The sequence below is a fragment of the Tyto alba genome, unplaced genomic scaffold (genome assembly GCF_018691265.1).
Source record: "Tyto alba isolate M040663 unplaced genomic scaffold, T.alba_DEE_v4.0 Super-Scaffold_2, whole genome shotgun sequence".
NCBI lineage: Eukaryota > Metazoa > Chordata > Aves > Strigiformes > Tytonidae > Tyto > Tyto alba.
This window is the reverse complement of record NW_024881282.1, coordinates 38,125,662-38,147,314: the sequence shown is the minus strand read 5'-3', so window position 1 is coordinate 38,147,314 and position 21,653 is coordinate 38,125,662. Positions and strand designations below refer to the sequence as shown.

Sequence of the window (21,653 nt, the reverse complement as noted above, 5' to 3'; positions counted from 1 at the left end):
ATAAATCTCAGACTGAGAGCTGGACAGTAAGAGGTTGATACAGCTAGGAATAATCAGAACACTTTTGAAAGGAGAAATACACGACAAAGAGAAATTTATGATTAATGTTGCAGCAGGAATTAACATGGAACCAAATGGAAACAGCACTGCTTTTCTCCTCAAAAGACAAATGAATATAGTGCTGTCAGATATACAATGAAGCACAGTCTTCCACTGATTCTGTTATTAGCTGTAATTTACCAATCTTTGCAATTTCGATTTTTGATAGTTATTCCTAACACAAATGACACAGCTAGTTAACTTTGCACTGGATTCTTGGGTCTGACCAGTTCTTTTTGAGTGAATATAACTCTTTGTGGTGAAAAAGTGGTTGTCATTTCAACTACCAGGGCCTTTCTCTATAGGTCAAGTCCAAGGGGTTAATTCAGGTTACAGTCTCATAAGAAAAAATGTTTTTGAAAAAATCAATAAATAAAAACAATTTGCCTGGACCAGATTAAATTCTCCCCAAGAGTCCAAAGGAACTTCAGATCTAACATTCATGAAATTTGAACGGTGACATGTGAGCTACTATTTCCATTGACCTTGGTAGTAGATGAGTGGAAGGTAGCAAATGTGATGCTAACTTTTAAGGGGCTTGAAGCGGGATTTGGAGAACTACTGAGCCTGATTTCCATGGCTGGCAAATGGGCAGACATCTGGCTCCATACAGTAGCGAAGATTCAGTACAGCTTTTGGAGAAGCGAGTCATGTCTGGTGTATTGGAGGTCACTGGAGGAGTCAAACAGCATATGGAAAATACCAGTTCAATCAATACATAGTATTTAGCTTTCCAAAAAGCTTTTGACAAAGTTCTTACTGAAAACATTTAAAGAAATTAAACTGTTATCGAGTAAGAGGGACGATTCTCTTGTGAATGGACAATTGGTTAAAGGGGGAAAACTAAAATGGAAGAATGGTTAGCTTTCACAATGGCAAGAGGTTGTCAGGACAGCAGGTCGATCCTAGGGCCTGCAGTGTCCAGCAAACACCTAAAGAGTCTCTGAAGAGAATATGAAGTGGAATAGCAAAGTCTGCCAGCAAAGCAACAGGTTTCAGAAAAGCGTGAACTAAAACTGAGTTTGAAAGAGTACATCATGGCTTTGTTCTAGTAGACAGTAAAATAGGAGGTGGAATTCAACGTTGACAAAAAAAGTAATAATTTCTCTGTTGCAACTAGGAGGGAGATTTTGGATTCCTCTTTTACAATTACAAAACTGCTGTTACATCTCTGTAACCTCAAGTTATTTGGGATATTTCAATGAAAATGTCCATTTAATGGTATATGGTAATCAAAATGACAAAATCATTAGGAATTACTAGTAAAGGAAATTAGCATCATTATGTCAATGTATAAAACCATTGTGTTTGTCCTGTCTCAGAAAGATTACATCAGAACCAAGCAAGATACAGCAAAGAAGAAGAGGTATAATCAGATGTATAGTACAGCCTAAATAGACGAGGCCACTTCAGCTTTAAAAAAATTATAAACATAGGGATATATAATAGAAGCATATAAAAATCATAAGTGGTATGGAAAAGGTAAATATAAAACCATTATCCATTATGTTTTCCTAAACAAGACCTAGGGAAACACAACATTTTTTAATTTAAACATTTTAATTTAGAATAGGCTTAACGTTGCTCTAGTATGCTCGGTAGTGTGTGGTCTTTTCCTGATAAATCACCTTTTAGCATGGAGACTGCTACCCGTGCGTGCGCACTGATAGTAACACAGCACAAGCAATAGGTATGTAAGCTTTGCTTGTCATCTTGCTAATCTATCTTAGCTCAGGATACTGCCTTGTGTAAGAGTGTAGTTTAATGTAGTCTTCATATGTAAATTTAAATACACAGAGTATTGCTTACTGTGCTTTTGTACAGTACATATACAACCACACGGTGATTCTGACGTTAAGGGTACTTCTGCTATCTGCCAAGAGGAACAATTAATACCAAATTTGTCAGAGAGTGATTTTGTGAAGCTGATACTTTGCTCTCGGCACAAGATTAGGGTCCCTGACATATGTTATTCAGTTAGCCCAACAGTAGAAAGGTTTTTCATTCTTAATTACTTCTCCAAGCCCCACAAAACAGCATTCTAGAGTGTTTATTAAAATTTGAAAGCTAGTCCTGTACTGCCTAGGGAAGAAATTTACTGCTTTTTGCATGAGAGGACATGGTTATGCAGTGAACTTCTAAATCTCCTTTATCTCTTGTGTAACTGGATTACAGAGGAAAATATTAGCATGTGTAATTTGTTTGCTAATGTGACAACTCTCTCATTTTCAGCCTTGAGACAATATAATAGATTTTGGTCAAAAGTAATAATTGGTAAAGTCTATGGCTAAACCAGCCAATTAATTTAATTTATACTCATTACTCATCTGAACCTAAGGTGACTATCGACCCCAGGCAAAAAGCCCTATTAATTTTAATTGAATAGCTAAGTAAAAGCTAAGAGTTCAGAGGCAGAAACGTGCACAAAAAGATTTAAGATAAATGTTTAAAGAACACAATAGCATATTGACCTACACCAGAGCATCAGTACCAAAGAGGATTACAGGAATACCAGCATATCCATGACACGTTTCTAACTGGAGCTGATTCAGCAAAACACATTTAGGAATTAACCTTTGGATATTCTTTCCTGTAGGAAGAAAACTGGTACGGCTATCGTGATAGATGGTCTCTTTCCATATTTGGTTAAGAGGATAAAGAGTATTGAGACATACTCTGCTACAGATATGCAAATAGGCTGGCATCATCCTAGAAAAATATGTAATGAAAAGTAATCTTTAAACAAATAAATAAGTATACCACAGACTGGAGCTAAAAAGATCCCCCTCCAATAGAGAGAAGCAGTGTAAGAAGAGTGTATGAAACTGTATTAAAGCAGGGTGAATAACTGAAGTAGGATGAATAATTCAAGTAGGAAGATTCTTAAATCACATAAATCTGCTAACTGCTGTATTCTTAAATCACATAAATCTGCTAACTGCTGTGATGATTTTTTTCTTACATTTGTTTCTTCTTTCACACCTCTGAACCTTCCAAGCACTGTAGTTTCTTGAAAATAGGTTTTGTAATGGCAAATTAGTGAGCTTCTGTGACACTACTATTTCATTACATCATTTATAGTGAAGATACCATAAAACTTTTTAAAAATTTAAGCAGCAAAATATGGAACTCCTCAGTTTTATTTTGATGTTAGCATTTCATCGAACTCTTGCTTCTCTGAGCAATACCCTAGTGACGATACTACTCTGCGTTAGCCTAATACCTTTTTATGATGCTGTTTGTTTCTCCACCACTGCCATTTTAGCAAGGAAATGAAAATTCAGATTTGCAGTGGAAGCCAAGTCAATTTCTTTTGTTTCAGGTAGGATTTCTACATCAAATCATCTTTTCCAGTTATTTTTAATCTTTTGGTGCATTTTGTAACAGACCTTATCTAATGTACATTATATATACATATATTTGCAGTATCTAAACATTCATAGCACCTGATTTAGTATGCAGCATATCTTCATTTATTGTGCATTTCTCTTTTGCCGTGATTGTTAAACTTATTTTCATAAAAAATTATCTCTCTTTTCTAATTCTTTCTCTTCTTAAATATTACTCCATGTCTCTTCACAGGGAAGATTACCCTGCTAGGATGGCTGTAGCGAAAATGAACATCGTGCTTAGGATGTATTCGAGTTACAGCTCTGCTTCATCCTTTTTAAAGCATGTGCAGCTTCAGTTAACTTCACCTCCAGTGCTTCGAAGTCTCAGATTCTTCTGGCAGACCCATTTATGATGGATCTCAGGAATGGTACTATGGGTGAGATCTCACAGTATCTGATATAATCAAGTCTCCTGTTATTCATAAATCTCACTTTATGTAGGTTCTCTTGCTTAGCAAAAGAAGTTTCCAAGTGTCCTTAAAGTGAAGGGACATCAGCAAAGTGTAAGATTATGGCAGTGATACTCTAATGGCAGGTAGTAGCCAGCTTGTCAGATACATACAGTTTGTCAGGTAGTAGCCAGCTACCACACACAGTATGGTGGTGTTGCTCATGTGCAAGTTGGGAAAGAAAAAAAAAAAAATCTATAAATTACTGCCTATAGATCACTAATTGCTGCTAGGTAAAAATCTTGCTTTTGACTCCAGCAGCTGTAGATTTAAAGGCTGCCACAGTGATATTAAGGATGACAGCTCTTCAGCCAGATAGGAACAAGTTTTCCTGAATAAAGTGCCCAGAATTTGTTAGAGTGTATTGTTTTCCCTACACTTACTTCAAATTCTCTCCCTTTTTCCTCTTTCCTGACAGCACTGACTTACAACAGCTAAATAAGGAACATGTTTTGCCTAATGGAAAGATGAAAGAGATTAACTCTATGTTGTCTTTGCCTGTTGAAATATTTTGTCAAGTCCCACTTCAAGGAGTCTTTAAATCTTCTTACTGTTATGACTTTGAAGGAATACTTTCCTATTGCATAAGCTGAAAATGCTTCTGATAATCGCAAAGGAGAGTTTAAGAACCTCACCCTTGAGGTCACGGCCACTCTCAGATGCATCTTCAGATGAATATGAGTTGGAAACTTAACTTACAGTTTTCCATGAGAGTTCTATGTCACCAGCTGTTAGTAATTTGGAAGGATTTAGGATCCAGTTAAAGCAAATAGCTCTGATACTGCTTTATAAAGAATTTCTCAGTGACTGCTTGCAACTCACCATATTTCTTACGTTACTCCTGGATAGGAAATGAAATGCTGGAGAAGATAGATTTTTAAATAATTTTTAAGAAAGCTGTTGTGTAAATATTTTCAAGTACTCAAGTAGTCTGTAAATAGATTTTTTTTTTGGGGGGGTGGGGTGGGGAATATTGCAGAAATATTTAATCTTATGTTTTAGATGCAAATGATTTTTCAGGACTCTTCCTGCTAAGTTTGACCAGAGAAGCCTCATTTCTACACCAAACTCAGTTCAGGTAAGTGGCTGTGATTGTGGTGGTGTCCTGTATATTGTCAAATTCTGCAACATGTTCTAGTAAGTGGCATTGCAGGATGACATGTTAAAGAACTCTCCATTGTACCTATCCTGAGTTGCAGTCTCTTATTAGAAATACAGTTAAAAAATAAGTGAAAGGAACAAACCACATTAAGATTCTAGAGGAATGAAAGAGACATCTGCTTTCTATGCTATTTTTTAACTATTTGACAAAAATAAAGCAACCCCATTCCTCCAGTAAATTTTATATAGATTGCTTTTCTCTCTGCTTAGTCATTTTGCCTGTAAGTTTTTGAATAACCAAACAGGATATAAAAAGAAATTACTCCAGATCACTTATCATACATTATAGTGTTAATATAAACTATCTTGTTAGATCACCATCTGGTGAAACTGGGTAAGGTAAGCATTTGTAAATAATTACATTTGATTATTCCCAAAGAAACAAAGGAAACATCTACATATGCTCCTTCTATTAAAAATTAGTAAAATAAAATATTTTTTTTCTTGTCAGCAAGGAAACCGAACAAAAAAACCTGATATCAAGGTAGAGTTGTTCATCTATTCAACAGCTGAAAAAACAGAAAAATTTCCTGAACTTTATAACAGTTAATGATGAAACACAACAAATACGATAAATATTTTACTATAAAAGGGAAAATATGTACAAAAATATGTTTTTAGAATTTATTTAAAAACTAAAAGGTGGAAGAAAGTCTTTTTTCTAACAATGTTCAGGCAGTTCATATGATTTATTTAAAGAGGAAAACGTTAATATGCCGTAAAGAAGGCAGTAGATAAGTTCTCTAAATTAAAACTGAAAAAAGCCTGATTTAAAATCATGTTATGAAAGCAATCATCAAAAGTTTATAAAACCTCCAAATTGTATCCTGACATTTTCTAGTTTAATGAGACCATTCATGAGTCAAGAAACAAGACATGCTGGTACCCACGAGGAAATGAAGCCACAAGTGACTTCTTGGACTGACATCTAGTGGTGGTGAGGGGAGGAGAGTTCTGCTCACCATGTTTTATTCATGTTTAAAAGCAGAATGACTGAAAAATTTGTAATTCTGAGGACTGGTTGAGCAGTTTTTCTTACTAGTAACACATTAACCATCATAGACTTCAATACGATAGCTCTCCTTGCAAAAGTATTCTCCAGTGTTCAAAAGCCTCAACAATGACTAGAACAATATAATTGCGCTGTGATAAACGTATTTATGACAGTTGCACCTTTCGTGCTAGTGGTGTTTTGAGGTAAGATAACTGCAAACGACAATGTGAAGACATCCAGATTTGTTCACAGGTAAGTTATTCAGAAGCTTCTTTACCTAGCACTTCCTGGCTCAGACTACCACTTCTGAAGTATTCACTTGTTCATGTGTTTCTTGTCAAATGCTTAAAATACTTACCAGTTACCTAGCTCAAATCAAATCACAGTGGTTTCAAACATACTCTAACCTAGAACTGCATTAACCAGTTCATGCATCATGCTCCACATGCTACCAGCTTATTCTTAGAGAAGATAAGGACTAATCCCGTATCTCATACACCTTTCAAAGCAATCGGCATTTTGAATGGGTTTTTATCTAGTTGTGATGAACCTTATTTTTACTTCCAAAATGCTGCTCTCAGAAATTCTTAGACAACATAAGATTTAAATACTGATATTACATGGGGAAATCTTTAAGAAATACATATAGTCCACTTCTGTTCATGTTAAAATGAGTGATGGCAATAAAAAGAAAGGCAAGAGATAGCGAAGAAATAACAAAATACACATACTAACGTAACTGGTTAGGTATGGCTTGGGCAATGACAGACAAAACCAAAATGACCTTTTAACAAAGTTCGTATTTACCCATTTATGTAGCTGTCAGTACAAGAGATTCATCTCTTTGGGATGAAGAAGCCTCCCCTTATTCTGGGAGAGAACACAAGCTATCAAGAGTTTAGTTGATTTTTGAAGATTCACTTCCTGCAACTTGTTTCAGCTAGCAAGTACTGTGATGCACACTTGTAAGATGTTCTATATAGTACTTGAGAAGCCAGAAGTTGCAAACATATTTTTTAAATATTAATTTTCAAGTGTTCCAAAATACCTTTCATAATTAAAATTGATCTGATTTTTTGTAACCAAAATACACAATAGCCAATAAGCAGATTTTGATTAGTAACCAGACAATTCAAAGAGACAAGGTCTAAACCCTTGCTAACACTCATGAAGCAGTTTAAGCTGCTTGAAGCCTGTATAAATCCATAATTACTTAAATGACAGCAGGTTTAGCCCTCTACATGCAGTCAGGAGACAATAAAATTTAAATAATTCACTAAAACAAATTTCAGACAAAATCATTTTATAAATGTGAAGTTTTAAAGTTTTTATATAAAATGCTAAAAAGTACACAGAACTGTAACTACATAGCTTCTATTTACTATTCATCTTAAGATTTAAGAGTTTTAAATTGAGCAGCAGAGCTTTGTTCCTCCATCACAAGACCACTACTCCTAGCGTTTCACTATACATTTTTTTCATTCCCTAATACTGATTAACATGATCTTTGTGCTGCTCATGCTTTCAGATTCCACGTCATTTGTAAGTAATACAAAACCAGGTGGTACACTACCACAGAACTAAACAGGGGGCATCTTAGTGCAGATGACCTGCACTGTTTGAAGCCGAGCGTTTGCCTCAGTACATCAGAGATGTGCTTTCAGCAGTACAAAGCCTGCCAGAAGGTTCACAATGACAGGTATCTTTACTGAGGAAATGGAGCTGCTGTTCAAAAGGTGAAGCAGCAAAAGTGAAGCAGCACAGGTTGGATTAAAAAAAAAAAAAAAAAAAAAGGGGTGTGTTGCAGGGCTGTCAAAAAAAACTCATTTCCCTTCTGGAAGGGACGAATTAGTGGATTTCACAGCAAGTATGCACAACTTCATTGCTACTTAACATATTAGCAAGGTCATTTACTGTTCCTACAATGGATAAAAATACACTGATTTATATTAACAGCTGAATCAGAATCTGAAGTACTCTCTGAAATTTGCGGACAGGAACGGCGAGCTGAAAATCTACTTCAGGCATTTTGTGATGAATGTTTTAAGAACTAGACCAATATGATCCCATTTTTTATATAGAAACCATTTTCTCCATCATTGCTTACCTGAAATCTGGTCACTGCAAGGAGTTCGTTTCTGTAATACATTCGCACATTTTGTGCTCTTGGAACTGTAGATGTTTGATAAAGTCCTTACCTTTATTATCACATTCCTCTTACATTTATTATTAATTTATTATGAATAAAGGTAAGCATCATCAAGCCTGACTTAGGAAGTGTTCTGTAGTTAGCAATTATCCTTTCGAGATCAATTATGATCTCACTTTAAAATTCCCAAGTCAAATGCCCCGGGAAACAGCATACAGACAGACATGGCTAATGAGACCAGGAAGTAAAGGACTTAGGCAGAGGAAAGAAAAATAAAGGGGGGGGGAGGGAAGGGGTGTGTTTAAAAAAAAAAAGGCAGCTCCCTCTAAGCTAGTACCATGGTTCCCTGTGCCCATGAAGCCAGAGCAGGGACACCAGAGAACAGTCATGATCTCTGCAAAGCTGCCACTCCATCACACCTTTTATAAGTAATTCTGTGAGGCTGTGTAATTTTGATTTTAAATTGGTGCTTACCAACAACATTAGAGTTACTATGAGAACTGAACAGTTCCTGCCAGAATGATGCAATGACCTGGCCTGGGGAAGGGCACAGCCTCTTCAAGGTGAGCTAACTTGAAAGCTTTAGTAGCCATTAAAACAGTATTTCTAAACAAGCTGAATGTTAAACTAATCTGTAGACCAGTTTAAATTTCCACAGAAATTGTAAAATAGAACTTTGTAACAGTTTGCCTCCAAGACTTCTGGAGTCAGTCTTCTGTATACATCGAAGTTCGACGAAGTCTGTACCTTTTAGTTCTTTGCAGAATAAAAGCAGTGATTCATTCAAGAGGCTCTACTGATGATACACATTTCGTATCTAGGATTTAAGGAGGTTATGAACACCAGCAGAGTCCTGAGAATGAATTAAATCTTTTTATTTAAGCTGAGGCCCTTAATCGCTATTTTTAGTAGAGCCTGTTAAGGCTTAGTTTAACTTTGTACTGGCAAACATTAATAAACTACCTCTCTCTCTGCACTTTTTCAATTAAAATCCTCATTTCAAAGTGACACAGTACTATCACTCTCAGTAATGTCAAGTCCACAAGCAAGCACATCCATTGTCTTCTGAACTGTCCACAGATGATGCTCATCACTGCAGAACTGCCATGAAGTAGAAATGTATTCCGTTATAATGAAGTGCAAGAAAGTGATACCCTGAATTTCAACAGCTGTGCTGAGATGAGCTGGATTGGGTTATTGTTTTGTGTTCAGTTTGTGTTTGTCTCTTGTCAAAAGAAGAAGGTACTAGCTTGTGCAGTAGTAAGGACAGGCATTTGATATTGCTGTTTATTTCTTTTTAAAAATGAGACAATTCTCAATGTATTATTCCAGCAACATGCTACTAAGTACTCTATACATTACTTTCTTCAGAATAATTCTAACTAGATTTCAGCAGGGATAAACAGTAAGAATTACTGACTTTAATAGTACCAATCGGAACTAAACCAGCTGAGAACAACTCCTCTGAATCTGACACGATATTTGTATGAAATCCGACTACTCGTATTTAATACTGTGTTGTCCTAAATACCATTTGAAATACAAATATTTAGTTTCTCTATTAGAAACAGTTGTGTGTATATTTTTTTTATCTTATTATTCTGAATAATAAGATAAAAATTTCCATGGACATTAAAGGGAGTTTCAGCTAGGGTTTCATAGGGCAGGCTTTAAAATAGTGCCTGAACCAGTTCTTCCACAGAATTCTTCATTAAAATCTACATACTTTCAATAACTATTTTCAGCAGTGTAAATTATGTGTGCTCCAAAAAGTTTTAATGAAAACCGTTTTAATTAAAACTCGTTTGACAGCCTGAATATGCAAAGTCAACCCATACATTTGAGATCTGTCTGCATACCTACAAACAAAACTACCCTCAAACATCCCATGGAGCAGAAACAATTGTGATAGCAATGAAAAGATCTTCAGTTGTCAGATTCATGGTCACTAGTTAATCAGTCAGTTTTAGCAAAAACAATCTCTTACAGGCATGTATGGTTTTGTATGTTGTTTCCTAAATTGTTTAGAAGCACACTTATATTCTCTATTTTACAGTGTTGTGCTTTTTTATTTATTCATCTGTACCAGTTTTTAGCTGAAAATTATTGTTCAATTTGTACAAATCACCCATGATTTAAACTGTATAATTACATTTCATGTAATCTCACAATTTCATTGGGTAATTAAATGATTCTCTACAGCTTTTTTTATCAAAAAAAGCAATATACAATTAATGAATCCCTGTAGGATTTTTGCCCTCCCCCTCCCCCTGTATTGACATTACATATTTAGATACATTGGACCAAATCCTTGGGCATGTCTGATGAGCTGTGCAGAAATCAGACATGCATGCAAAATGGCTCGAAGCTCACCTTTCACAAAGGGCTGGATCCTATTGCAGGGCTATATCCTCATCACAGAGAGAGGGGAAAAAAAAAAACGTGAATGTCTAAATTACATCAGCTGTACAGCTACAGTGGACCTTCAAGCAGAAGGAAAGCCCAATAGTATGCCCTCTTATTTAAATTCTCCAGCATTTACTGTGGTATTTTAAGAGTGCATATGGAAAGGGTATATGGAACTCTATAGCACCAGAGGATTATTCTAAAAATCCTCTCTGGGCAGACTACACTGAGTTTAGGGCCAGTTTAGGGTTGGTATTTTAACCTTCAGTAGCTATACTATTCTAGAGGATCTAGCACGTATCATCATAGTGCAAATGTAACCTCCTGTATAGATACTTCTGGCAATAATAAAACAACCTAACAAACAGAGGTACAGTTTGTTAATGAGGCATAGTACATTTTACTCAGTTAGGCACCCAGGCATCTTCTTTCATTGCTGAGCCATCCACTTTTCAGAAAACATTTCAAAAATAACATCTCCTTTGATAATATTAAAAGTAGAGGACACGAATTCTTTTTCTTCAGTAAATTAATAAAGTACAGTATAAACTGATTTTTCCAAAGTTGTTTCAGTTTAAAACGGGCTGAAAAAAGTTACAATGCTTAATGATAATTTCAGAATAATAACTAGTTCACAAATGTTCCCTTCATAATGAGAATACTTTGTGACAAAAAAAAAATAACCACGTCTTCCAGTGATTTACAAACAGGATTTTAGATGCCACCATCACCTGAAGTTCTGTTGATGATGCCTTGCACCAACAGAACACTGTCCTACTGATGATCAACATTCATCTTCTTTATACGATGAAGCAGGGCATCTTTTTCCATTTGGACCTCAGCAAGAGCCATTTTAGCTTTGGCTAGTTCCTGTTTGAGACATTCATTTTCTTCAATAAGCTGAAGTGATCAGGTTAGAAAAGAGCGTTATTAGTATTCCTACATACTGACAACTTTTTCCATTACAGTAACTTTTGAAATACCATATGCTCACATTCACTGCTGAGTGCAGGTTTGCTGGGGCTCAGTCAATTGCGACTGATTCCCAGTCAGTGAATGTAGAACGTGGAGAGAGTTGATGCAGTTAGCTCGAAAGGCAAGATACCCAATATTTTAGCTATGCTATTTCCATTCTGGGAGGGGAGTGGAACTCACACCAGGTTCTGAGCTCTAGGAATGGATTTTTACCCAGTGGATAAAAAAAAAAACAAAACAGCCAAATTGATGTGCAGGTTCTGTTTGTCATCAATTCAAAATCCAGGTATGACTGCTAGATTAGAATGGGTCTGAATTAACAGTCTAGTCCTTTGTCTTTGGCAGTTGGGATGTACAGGGACGAGGGAGATGGGGAGAAGGGACTTGTTCCCTTCTAAAACTCCCTCTGATGTAAAGGAGAAGAATTAGCCTGCAGTGTATTACTACCCTATTTGGGAAGTAGTATTATATTTATTTTTCATGCCTAAGTGCTGAACAATGCTCTAATATCCATTATGCATGTTTTCTATCTCAAACAGATTTCTAAATAGAAGTAACCCTCAAGCCCACCCCCAGATAATCTAACAAATATGATGATTAATGATTGTAACATAATTTTGAGGTGGGGGGAGGGGGGGGAAAGCGGAAGGTCAAAAGGAATTCTTAATACCTCATTTTTAAGGAAGTCATCTGAATCCCTGCTTGATTTAGAAGGTCTGGGAATTTCACAAGTAGTTTGCGTGGCTTGGTCCTGTGTTTTATGTCCAACAGGTCCAGCTGCTTGCTGCAATGCACTGCTTGAATTCTTCATCTTTGACACATCATTTATTCTTTGATTGTCTATATCACAGAAAGATACTTAAGAATAGTGCTTAGGTGTTTTTTTGTTCTGGTTTGAGGGTTTTTTTTGTTTGTTTTTTAAGTTTGATTCTCATCAGCATAAAATTAAAACCACCTAAACATGTATACTTGCAACATTAAGTACATTTATATTTACCCCCCAAAATAAAACTCAAGAATAAAAAAAATAATTAAGTCATATACCCTTTTGGAGGAAGAGAGAAAGGAAAGAAGGCATGACAGGAAGTAATATGCAGTTTTCAGCTTGAAGAGAATTATCACATTTTTATGCTGACCAATATCATCACCACAGAATATGCAATCTGAATAACTGGAAGTTTGAGAACTATTAATATTGCTATTACTGGTCTGTCTCCAGGTCCAAATCAGATCTGAAGACTGTATTTACATTTGAAGACAAAGTGAGATAAACCTGCAGGATCACGTTTTTATATTAGAAGATAATTTAAATGACTTGGCATTAACAAACTTTCTAGCATTGTTAACTGACGTGCACTGTAACATCTATTAAAATATACGGCTGTACACCAAGGGCAAAACTGAGGGTCATCGTCCTTAATAGTCTAAGAAATGCCCTGTTTTTTTTTTTTTTCTTTTTTAAACATTTCCTTCTAAACAAGAGTTTTCTGTTCATTATCCCCTCCTCTCACCACACACACATGAGGACTCAAAAATACAGCACTGCAGATACATAAATCAGTGCAGTGCAGATAGCATTTGACCTATGCCTTTGAAGTCACTTTACCTGAGCAGTCCACGGCAAGAATAGGTATCAAAGCACTTCAGCAAAAAGGGGAAAAAAATCAGAGCTGAAAGAAACCTTAAAACTGTATTTTCTCACTAAATTACTATTTCTTCCAATATTTAGTACAAAAAGATGACCAAAATACACTGAACATCTTTAAACACGCAAACAATATATTAGATAGCATGGAGAAATTAAAATACAAGCAAATCATGCCACAGCATACCTCCGAGAAGTCTGGTCCATCTTTGCTGTCTTCCTGTTAGATAGGTGAAGGAGGCATTAAGATCACCCTGCAGCTTCCTCTTCCTCAAGTCATAAAATACATTGCATATTGTTGGATTAATATATTCAGGACCTGGGTGAAAGGGCAGGTGCACCCTCTGTGACTTTGTGAACACCACCAAACTGAAGGGTGACTGACACACTGAGGGCCAAGGCTGATATTCAGAGGAACCTGGGCAGGCTGGAGCCTCATGAAGTTCATCTGAAGCCAGTGTGTAGTCCTGCAGCTGGGTGTAAGTAACCTCTTGCTCTACTACAGGTTGGGGACCAAACGGACAGAGAGCAACACTGCATGAAATGACCTGTAGGCCTTGGTCAACACGAAGATTTATCATGAGACAGCAGTGAGCCCTGGCAGCAGAGACCAGGCACATACAGCATGTGTATTGCAAGGCTGTAGCCAGCAAAATGAGGGAAATTATTGTTCCCCTATACTCGGGACCAGTGAGACCACATCTGGAATACTGGATTCAGTTTTGGATTCCCTAGCGCAAGAAAGATACCGACAGCAGAGAGCTACCAAGATAATCGTGGCCAGAAGTGCATGATGTACAAATGAGGAGCTCAGAGAGATGCACTTATCAAATCTGAAGATGAGAAGGCTATGGGGTGATCTTAATGCTGCCTTTGCCTACCTAGCAGAAGGGTATAGAGAAGATGGACCAAACTTCCCTGAGGTGCTTGGCAAGTGCTTAAGCACCTCTGTCTTGAGGTGGCAGGGCAGGAGGCAATAGACACAAGCTGCAACAAAGGAAAGTCCAATTAATCATTACCAAAGAAATTAACCATAAGGGCAGGCAAACACAGGGACAGATTATTTAGGGTATGTTGTGGTATCACCTTTTTGATGCTCAAAACCTGACTGGACAGGGCATTGACCAACTTGATCTAATCTGCCCCTGCTTCAAGCAAGGAGTAGGACCAGATGACCTCTAAAGGCTTCTTCCAACCTAGATTATTCTATGATTCTTTGACATATCTGTGAAAGACAACAGTAAAGTTCCATCTCTAAATATATTGCCTTGTTATGAGTATTTAGTATTTGCCCATACATGTAGAAGTGTATAGATGCTTCATGAAAATTACAACGTTAAATCACTCATAACACAGAAACACAAAGACAACAGGTAACCACCTTGGTCATCTGTAAAGAAAGACAATTTTTTCGTTTGGTTTGTAGTCAAAGAAACCTTAGACTTATCATGACAGTGATATGCACTGATGAAGCATATCCTGATAAAGTTATATGCATATTTTTATTTCTCCAATTGATTCAGTTGTGGGTTATCACAGCCAATACACTATCCAAAAAGATAATTTTCCTCTATGTGACTACAATTAGAATTAAGGTATACAGCAACACAACTTACACAAATTATCATCGGTTATCTTCTCATTATTAGCCACATGTCTCTCAAAGGAAAAAACCAGTATCAATAATAATTAGATTATATTACTGAGATATCAAGATGCAGGAATATACAAACCTCTAATAAGAAAAGAGCCATCATCATTTCTTTCTATCCAGAGTATGTCAATATGTAGTTTTATGGGTACCAGCTCAGATGCCTTGAGATTTTCACGTGGACTGTCATCCTAAAAAACACAAGTATTCAGAAAGGAGTTTACCAGGAAATCAAAATAGCTAATTAAGATGTTCAATTAAACATAAGTGGATTTAAAGAAACTTGAAAGGGAACATTTCAGAGTCAAATTTTCTAATGGGATCTCAACTAAACTTTTGCTCCACTTTTTTCCTGGGGATCATATTAAAGGCCCAAATTTACCTCTGCAGTAAGTCTGATGAACTCAATATATACAGTCTGACTAAAATACTTCAAAGTATTTTTACAGACATCTCAGTAAGATTATACCCTAACTCAAGACAGTCTTTAGCTCAGGAGCTCTGAGAGTCAGAGATAAGAAGCCTGCACCATATAGTATCTGATTCTCCCTTGAACTATTTAAAGATTGAATGCGTACAGCTATCATTCTTGAGCAGATTTTGTCTTTTGAGAATTTAGTTTGGGATGACACCAGCTGCAGTTCAGTTATATTACTGTACTCAACAGAAGAGAAACTTATCAAATTACTTCTTTTGGGGTCTCCCCGGGAAGTCTTTATAGTTCATTATCCTTGTTAAGCAAAATAACAGCAGCCAGTATGATCAGAAACCATACACATCAGCACTAAGCATGTAGAAAGCTGTTGAGATGTAACTGCTAAAGTTTCTTGAAACAGCAATGAGATTGCAAAATATAGAAGCAAAATATAAAATAATCTTAAATTCTTCCCCCCTCCTCTGAAATGCACTGCATTGTCTCATGCAGAAGAAACAGAATATATTGCATTGAACAGGCAACGCAGCATAAATTTGAACCATATCCTCTCACTCTTTATCACCCAACAATTCTATAGAAACAAATCATCTGTATGTCAGATTTGCAGTTTGTCAGCCATCATGAGTAACTTCACTGTGACTTGTGTGCACTGCTGAGTGAGCACTTCAGTGTTTTTGCTGCCAAGCAGACTCCTATTGCCAGTTTATTAATGCATATTCCCCACTTCAAGGAGCTGCGCTCTCAAGAACATTTTGCTTAAGTCTTCCTCCTTGCCAATAAACCAGCATAATCCTGGTTTTAAATTTAAATGACTATGTTAAGTCTTCCCTTTTTGCATTTGGGCACTCACATTTGTGACACGTTGAAATCTGAGGAAGAGATCCACAGCTCTTACCGAAAGTCCTTGTGTTGTAAGTTCCCTGTTGTAGAAACGGCCCTAAAGGAGTGCTTAAGGATCCTCAGGGGATGGAAAAGCTGCATCACAGACAGAGTGAATACTGATGCACTTTGAGTAGAACACCACAGAGATAACACTTGCCCTTCTAGTCAAGAATGATCTTAGCAGAATCCAGGCCTTTGCCCCCGATACAGAACTTGAGCTGCTATTCCAGTCCTCACTTTGTTCAAAGTTTGTATGGGTGATTATTAATTGCCAAAATAATGTTATCATTATCTTATCTCTACATTTAGTTGTTTTTCTGTTGGTGTGTGTCATCCCCCCCACCAAAAAAGAATCCTTATCTTTATATTCAATGGCTGTGCAGCACAGAACTCACCATCTTCTTTAAATGTTCAGATAGAAAATCCCCTAGGAGTCTTGAGCAGGAGTGTCCTCTTAATGTTACTATTTTAGGCTACTGTGGTATGAAAAGCTTGCATTATTTTGTATTTATTTCTAGGTAGGGCAGAACATGAAATCTGGGTTCTAAGAAACAGTATTCAAGTGGTTTGAACTGGAACTCCCATAACATTCTTCCTTCTATTGTACTGAACTTTAATTGCAAGAACTATCCTCTAAGTAGGAGAGAGAATTAACCTCTTAAAAAAAAAAAAAAAAAAAAATCTGTGTTTTGTAAATAGAAAACCATTACTATGCTAAGCAAAAAAGCCCAACCAGAAAAATGCACACTGTGCCTCTAGGAACTTGATATATCTTACCTATAAAACTCCCAGACACTGTCATTCTACAAAAGAAACTCAGAGAGGAGGAAAAAAGTATAAAATATTAATTCATATAAATAGCTTGGTCATGCAGAGAATTTCCCTCTAGCCATACCACAGAGGTAACCAAATCTATGGATTTTTAAATTGTTTTAGTGTTATCTAAAGACCTTGCAGAGTACGATAGCGGTTTCTTTGAAGTTAACTTTATCCAGATTAGTAGTTTATCATCAAAGAAACAAGAACACAGTTTCTTTAGAACAGCCACACAGCTCATTGTCAACATACTTTTAAATTAATCCTTGCATTAGAAACTTTTATCTTCATAGGCATCACTTCTGCAACAGTTTCATCTTCTAGAAAATGCTGAATGTTTGTGAGGGAAGATGTTAGAAATTCAGCACTGAAGTTCTCTACATGACACTGAAGAAAACCGTTTTTTACAGCCAGCAGAGAATGTATGACAGCACTAGGCCCACTTTCCCATCTCAAACTAATCTCAGGTGATGAATTAGCTGGTCCAGCCACAGATTTACAGTCAGAACCTGTTGCAATTGGAAAACAAATTTGCATTAAAATTTTGCAATGTACAAAAAAGAAATTACAATGCAATTACTTCTACCTCTATTGTCCAAGTGATTTTCCAAAAGTACTTTAAAAGTATTATCCACAAATTACAGTGTTGCAAATACAGAACTTCAGAGCAAATTTCTAAGTATACCACTTCAAAGACAAATAAACAGTACATACAAGGACTAGTACCTCACTGTGACAACAGAATAGGACAAAACAGAAGTATCACCATGCACAAATGAAAAAAAAGAAAAAGAAAAAAAAAATAAAATCTGTGTTTCCTCAATGTCTTGATGATGGGAAAACAATTGTTTTGCATACCTTTCCACTGATTCCTTCAATGTTAATTCAGAAAAGCATTTAAGTCAGTTTACTCGCTCAGGAGAGCAGGTATTCTCTTGGAAAGGCAGAATTTCCTGACTCAGGAACTTACTTGCTAACACACAAGACCATAAACAGCAAGGCAGTAAGATAGAGAACATGACCACATGGTGCTTCCATTGTTTGGGTGGCAGTAGATTTGAACCGTAAAAACCCCTCAGCAGTTTCTTGTTAGTGTCAGTATCTTTAACTAGTAAGGACAACTGCAACATTCAACAGAACAGTTTAAAAATAAAACAAAACACTTAAGGTAACAAGGGGGTGTGGGTGGGGTGCAGCAATGGCTGGTATACGTTTGTTGTACAAAAAAGAGGGACCACCACCAGAAATAATTACCCCGTGGGATTCTCAAGTCATTTAGTCACTATGATGGCTGACCTACAGAAATTATCTGTATGACAAAAAGCATATTCACAGTAAACCACAGTAATTATATCAAGAAGCAAACATTGAAACTTGAAAGATAGCTGAAAACAAAGTAACTTTAGTAAAATCAACTGAATTGTGTTAATTTCTATTAGTAGAGCATCTACCTGTTAAACAAATTTCAGAGAACTGAAACAAAAAATAAAAATAATGCTTCTTGGTTTAAACTCTGGTTCCCTCGGGAAAGTCCAATGTTTACCAGCTTTCTGGTGCAGACTTCCTAGAGAGGTTGTACAGCCTCTGCCCTTGGAGGTCCTTTCCAAGACCTGATGGGATAAAGTCCTGAGCAACCCATCATGATCTCAGAGCTGACCCTGCTTTGAGAACGGGATTGGACTAGAGATGTCTTGACGCCACCTTCACTCCTCTACCCTCAATTATCTTGTGACCCTATGAAGCGCAGGTTTCCTCTGTTCTGGCTGCTTTGCTGTGGACTATCTAATGTTAAGTAATAATGTATCCTGGAATGAATGCAGCATATTTTACCCCTCCATTTCAGAGATAACCTACTCTGAATAATCTGGTGTGTACTGCAAAAGAAAAATGCAGTATGCTGGTAGGCTGCAAGTTACGTTGCTTCTCTTCAACTAAGGCTTATCTGAATGCCTTTATATAAAGGAAAAACCGTAGTTCACTGAAATAGTGTTCCTTCTGAAATTACACGTTTAGTTTACAAGGCACCTGGTTAAAAGTCCAAGGTGTCACTGTTGATCACATTATATTTGCAAGACACAAGCTTTCTGATCAAGTCTCTACAGATATACTCAGGTATCCTGTCAAAGAAAAGAGATTTGCAGCATGCGAACATATTTTTAAAAGGTCTCATTAGTATATCGTTAATTGCACCTGCAGTGCTGTAACAACTGTTCACAGCATTAGTATTTAAGGATGAAGGTTCTTGATATCCTAAACCAGCTGAAGCACAGATCAATGCTGTAGAAACCAGATGACAATTCACTAAGTCACACTGACACTATGCTGAGTCAGACTCACTCAAAAACTTAGAGGTAAGCTTTCAGTGAATAAAAGTTACGCACATCAGGCAACGTGTGCATGCCGAAGTTCCAGCAGCCTCCCACTGGTATCCCACAGGTCTTTGCAACAATCCCTTTTGCATTCTCCCCAGTTCCTGTCCCCAAGATCAGTACCTCTGGATCCTCAAAGCTTTTCCAAGGTAGGATCATCGAGCGTAAGCTTTCTTTATGGATAAATACAGATTTTCGGTGGCTGCAAAGTTGCGGAGGTACTACATGCACTTAGCCTAGTTGCTGGCCGGAGACAAACTCAGAGCCAAGCCCCAGCAATAGCTGGTTACCTGTCACAGCAAGTTCTCCGCTGGACATAAGAGGAATTCCTGTTTGCTCTTGGGAAGTAGTAGTAGGGGAATGTTACCTATTCAGTTCCTGTTAAGCAATATATGATGTATTATTTTTCAAAACTACAGACCAGATCGCTCCGAGATGCCTCTGGAACCTTCAGCAGTGGCTTGTAAAGGGCCTAATGAGAACCTAGAAGAGGACAAAGGACATTGGGCAAAACTGGCTTTGGTCCAGCTTCCCAATAACTGGGGAAGCGGACCACATCCCTAGTGACAATGCTGGTATGGTGCCTAGAAAAGTTAAACACCTACTGTGTTCCTGGACAACGCGCTTCCTCTGAGAGGGAGACAAACTAAGGAAAATGGATACATGCAATGCTCACAGATACCGACTATAACTACACATGCCATCTCCAGATAAACAGCTCCAGGAGAGTACTTGGAAGAAGGTCTTGAGCAGTCAGAAAGAACTGTATCAGTGTTTTGTATATGTCTATTTTAAAAAGAAAAAAGAAAAAAAAAAGGTGGGCTAAGAAGAGAGGTGAGAAGAAGGATAATTAACTTTCTATATTAATTCCAGAAAACATGCAGGCTAATCAACTGTTCTAGACCAAGCACAGTCAGACGCACATACAGCAACAGGCAGTAACTTTATTCAAGCAATACTGCCCCAGCCTGAACGTAGTATAGGTCTGAAAACTGTAATTTCAAGTTTCAGTACAGCACATGACAGACATTGCCTGGAGCTACAGCAGCCTGGCAGAGTAGTTAATTTGCTTTCCTATCTGTAGATTAATTGGGTTCCTCTTTCTGTACGGTGCCCAGTTCTCATGGACGACCTAGTGCAGCAGTGGAGTCAGGGCATATGCACGTATCTACTGGCACTAGCATCAGGAGAGATGAACGTATCATTGACCTGGGTTGACAAAGACCAGTGGGAAGAATTGTAAATGAACATGAGAATCTTCAGCCTCTGCTGCCAACCAGAACCTCTTCCTTTGCTACCTCTGTGCACAGAGGTTTCCACAACACTAACAGCCGTGACTCTATTCTCCAATCCTTCCACTGTTTAAGAAGTGCAATCAGGTACGATTTGTGGCTCCAGTCCAGACAGAAGAGAATTAGCTACCGAGAGTCCTTGAGAGGAAGGGCAACTCTCCAGATGGGAGAACAATGACCACTCTGTCCAATGAGTCTGCAGTTGGTTTGGGAAACTTTGTTTCCCTTGGGGATCCATATTATTCCAACAAATACAGAGAAAGAAATAAGCAGTATGTGCCCTAAGTATTTCCGGACCAGAAAAGAGTGCCTGCGTCATTGCTGAAAGAATCCACTAAAGTGCAGTGAAACAGCAAAAGAAAAGGCTACACAGTCAGTCTCAGCCATGAAGTCTATCTTGGTTATCTTGCAGATACCCGAAAGGGGCACAATTGGGAGAAGATGGAGGAGAAATTGCATTAAACAATTCAGAAGCTGCTATGAACTGCTGTTCTGTTCTTCTTCAAGCATGACAAGGTCTCAGTAAAAGCACTGTCCTTCCCCAAGTACCTCTGCCATACTCCATCCCTCCTTTTGTTATTGCTGCCAGACAATATCTGGTAAACGCACTGTCCTGCGGCCACCCTGCAGGGAAATGCACAGCTGCCACATTGCCCTCAAAATTACTCCAGCTTTTAAAGCACCCCTTTTCCTTTCTACACCTACTGCATTAATAGTATAGTAGGATTTAAGTGGTTATTTTCATCTAGAACACCTTCATAGAATGTAATTATGACTTGATTATTCATTGCTTTGCATAGTTCCTCAGTTTACTGGTTACCATTGTTAATTCAGCACCTGAATAAATTCTATTAAAGGTTGGGGGGGGTTGCTTTTATTGGGATATTTTCTTACACTTTTGCTCACTGGTTCTTTTAGTTGTATTTTGTTACCATTA

General features: G+C 37.4%; 1 protein-coding gene across 1 annotated transcript in view; it reads right to left on the bottom strand.

The window, feature by feature from the left end:
* Positions 1-9,104: 9,104 nt before the first annotated feature.
* Positions 9,105-21,653, bottom strand: part of UHRF1BP1L (UHRF1 binding protein 1 like) — a 61,205-nt gene continuing 48,656 nt past the window's right edge. Inside the window, exons 18-21 of the mRNA XM_033010178.2 lie at positions 17,308-17,564; positions 15,004-15,112; positions 12,296-12,465; positions 9,105-11,550 (exon numbers count right to left, since the gene is read on the bottom strand). Of these exons, the coding sequence (XP_032866069.2) occupies positions 11,425-11,550; positions 12,296-12,465; positions 15,004-15,112; positions 17,308-17,564 (662 nt within the window). The 3' untranslated portion in view covers positions 9,105-11,424. The remainder of the gene's footprint in view (positions 11,551-12,295; positions 12,466-15,003; positions 15,113-17,307; positions 17,565-21,653) is intronic.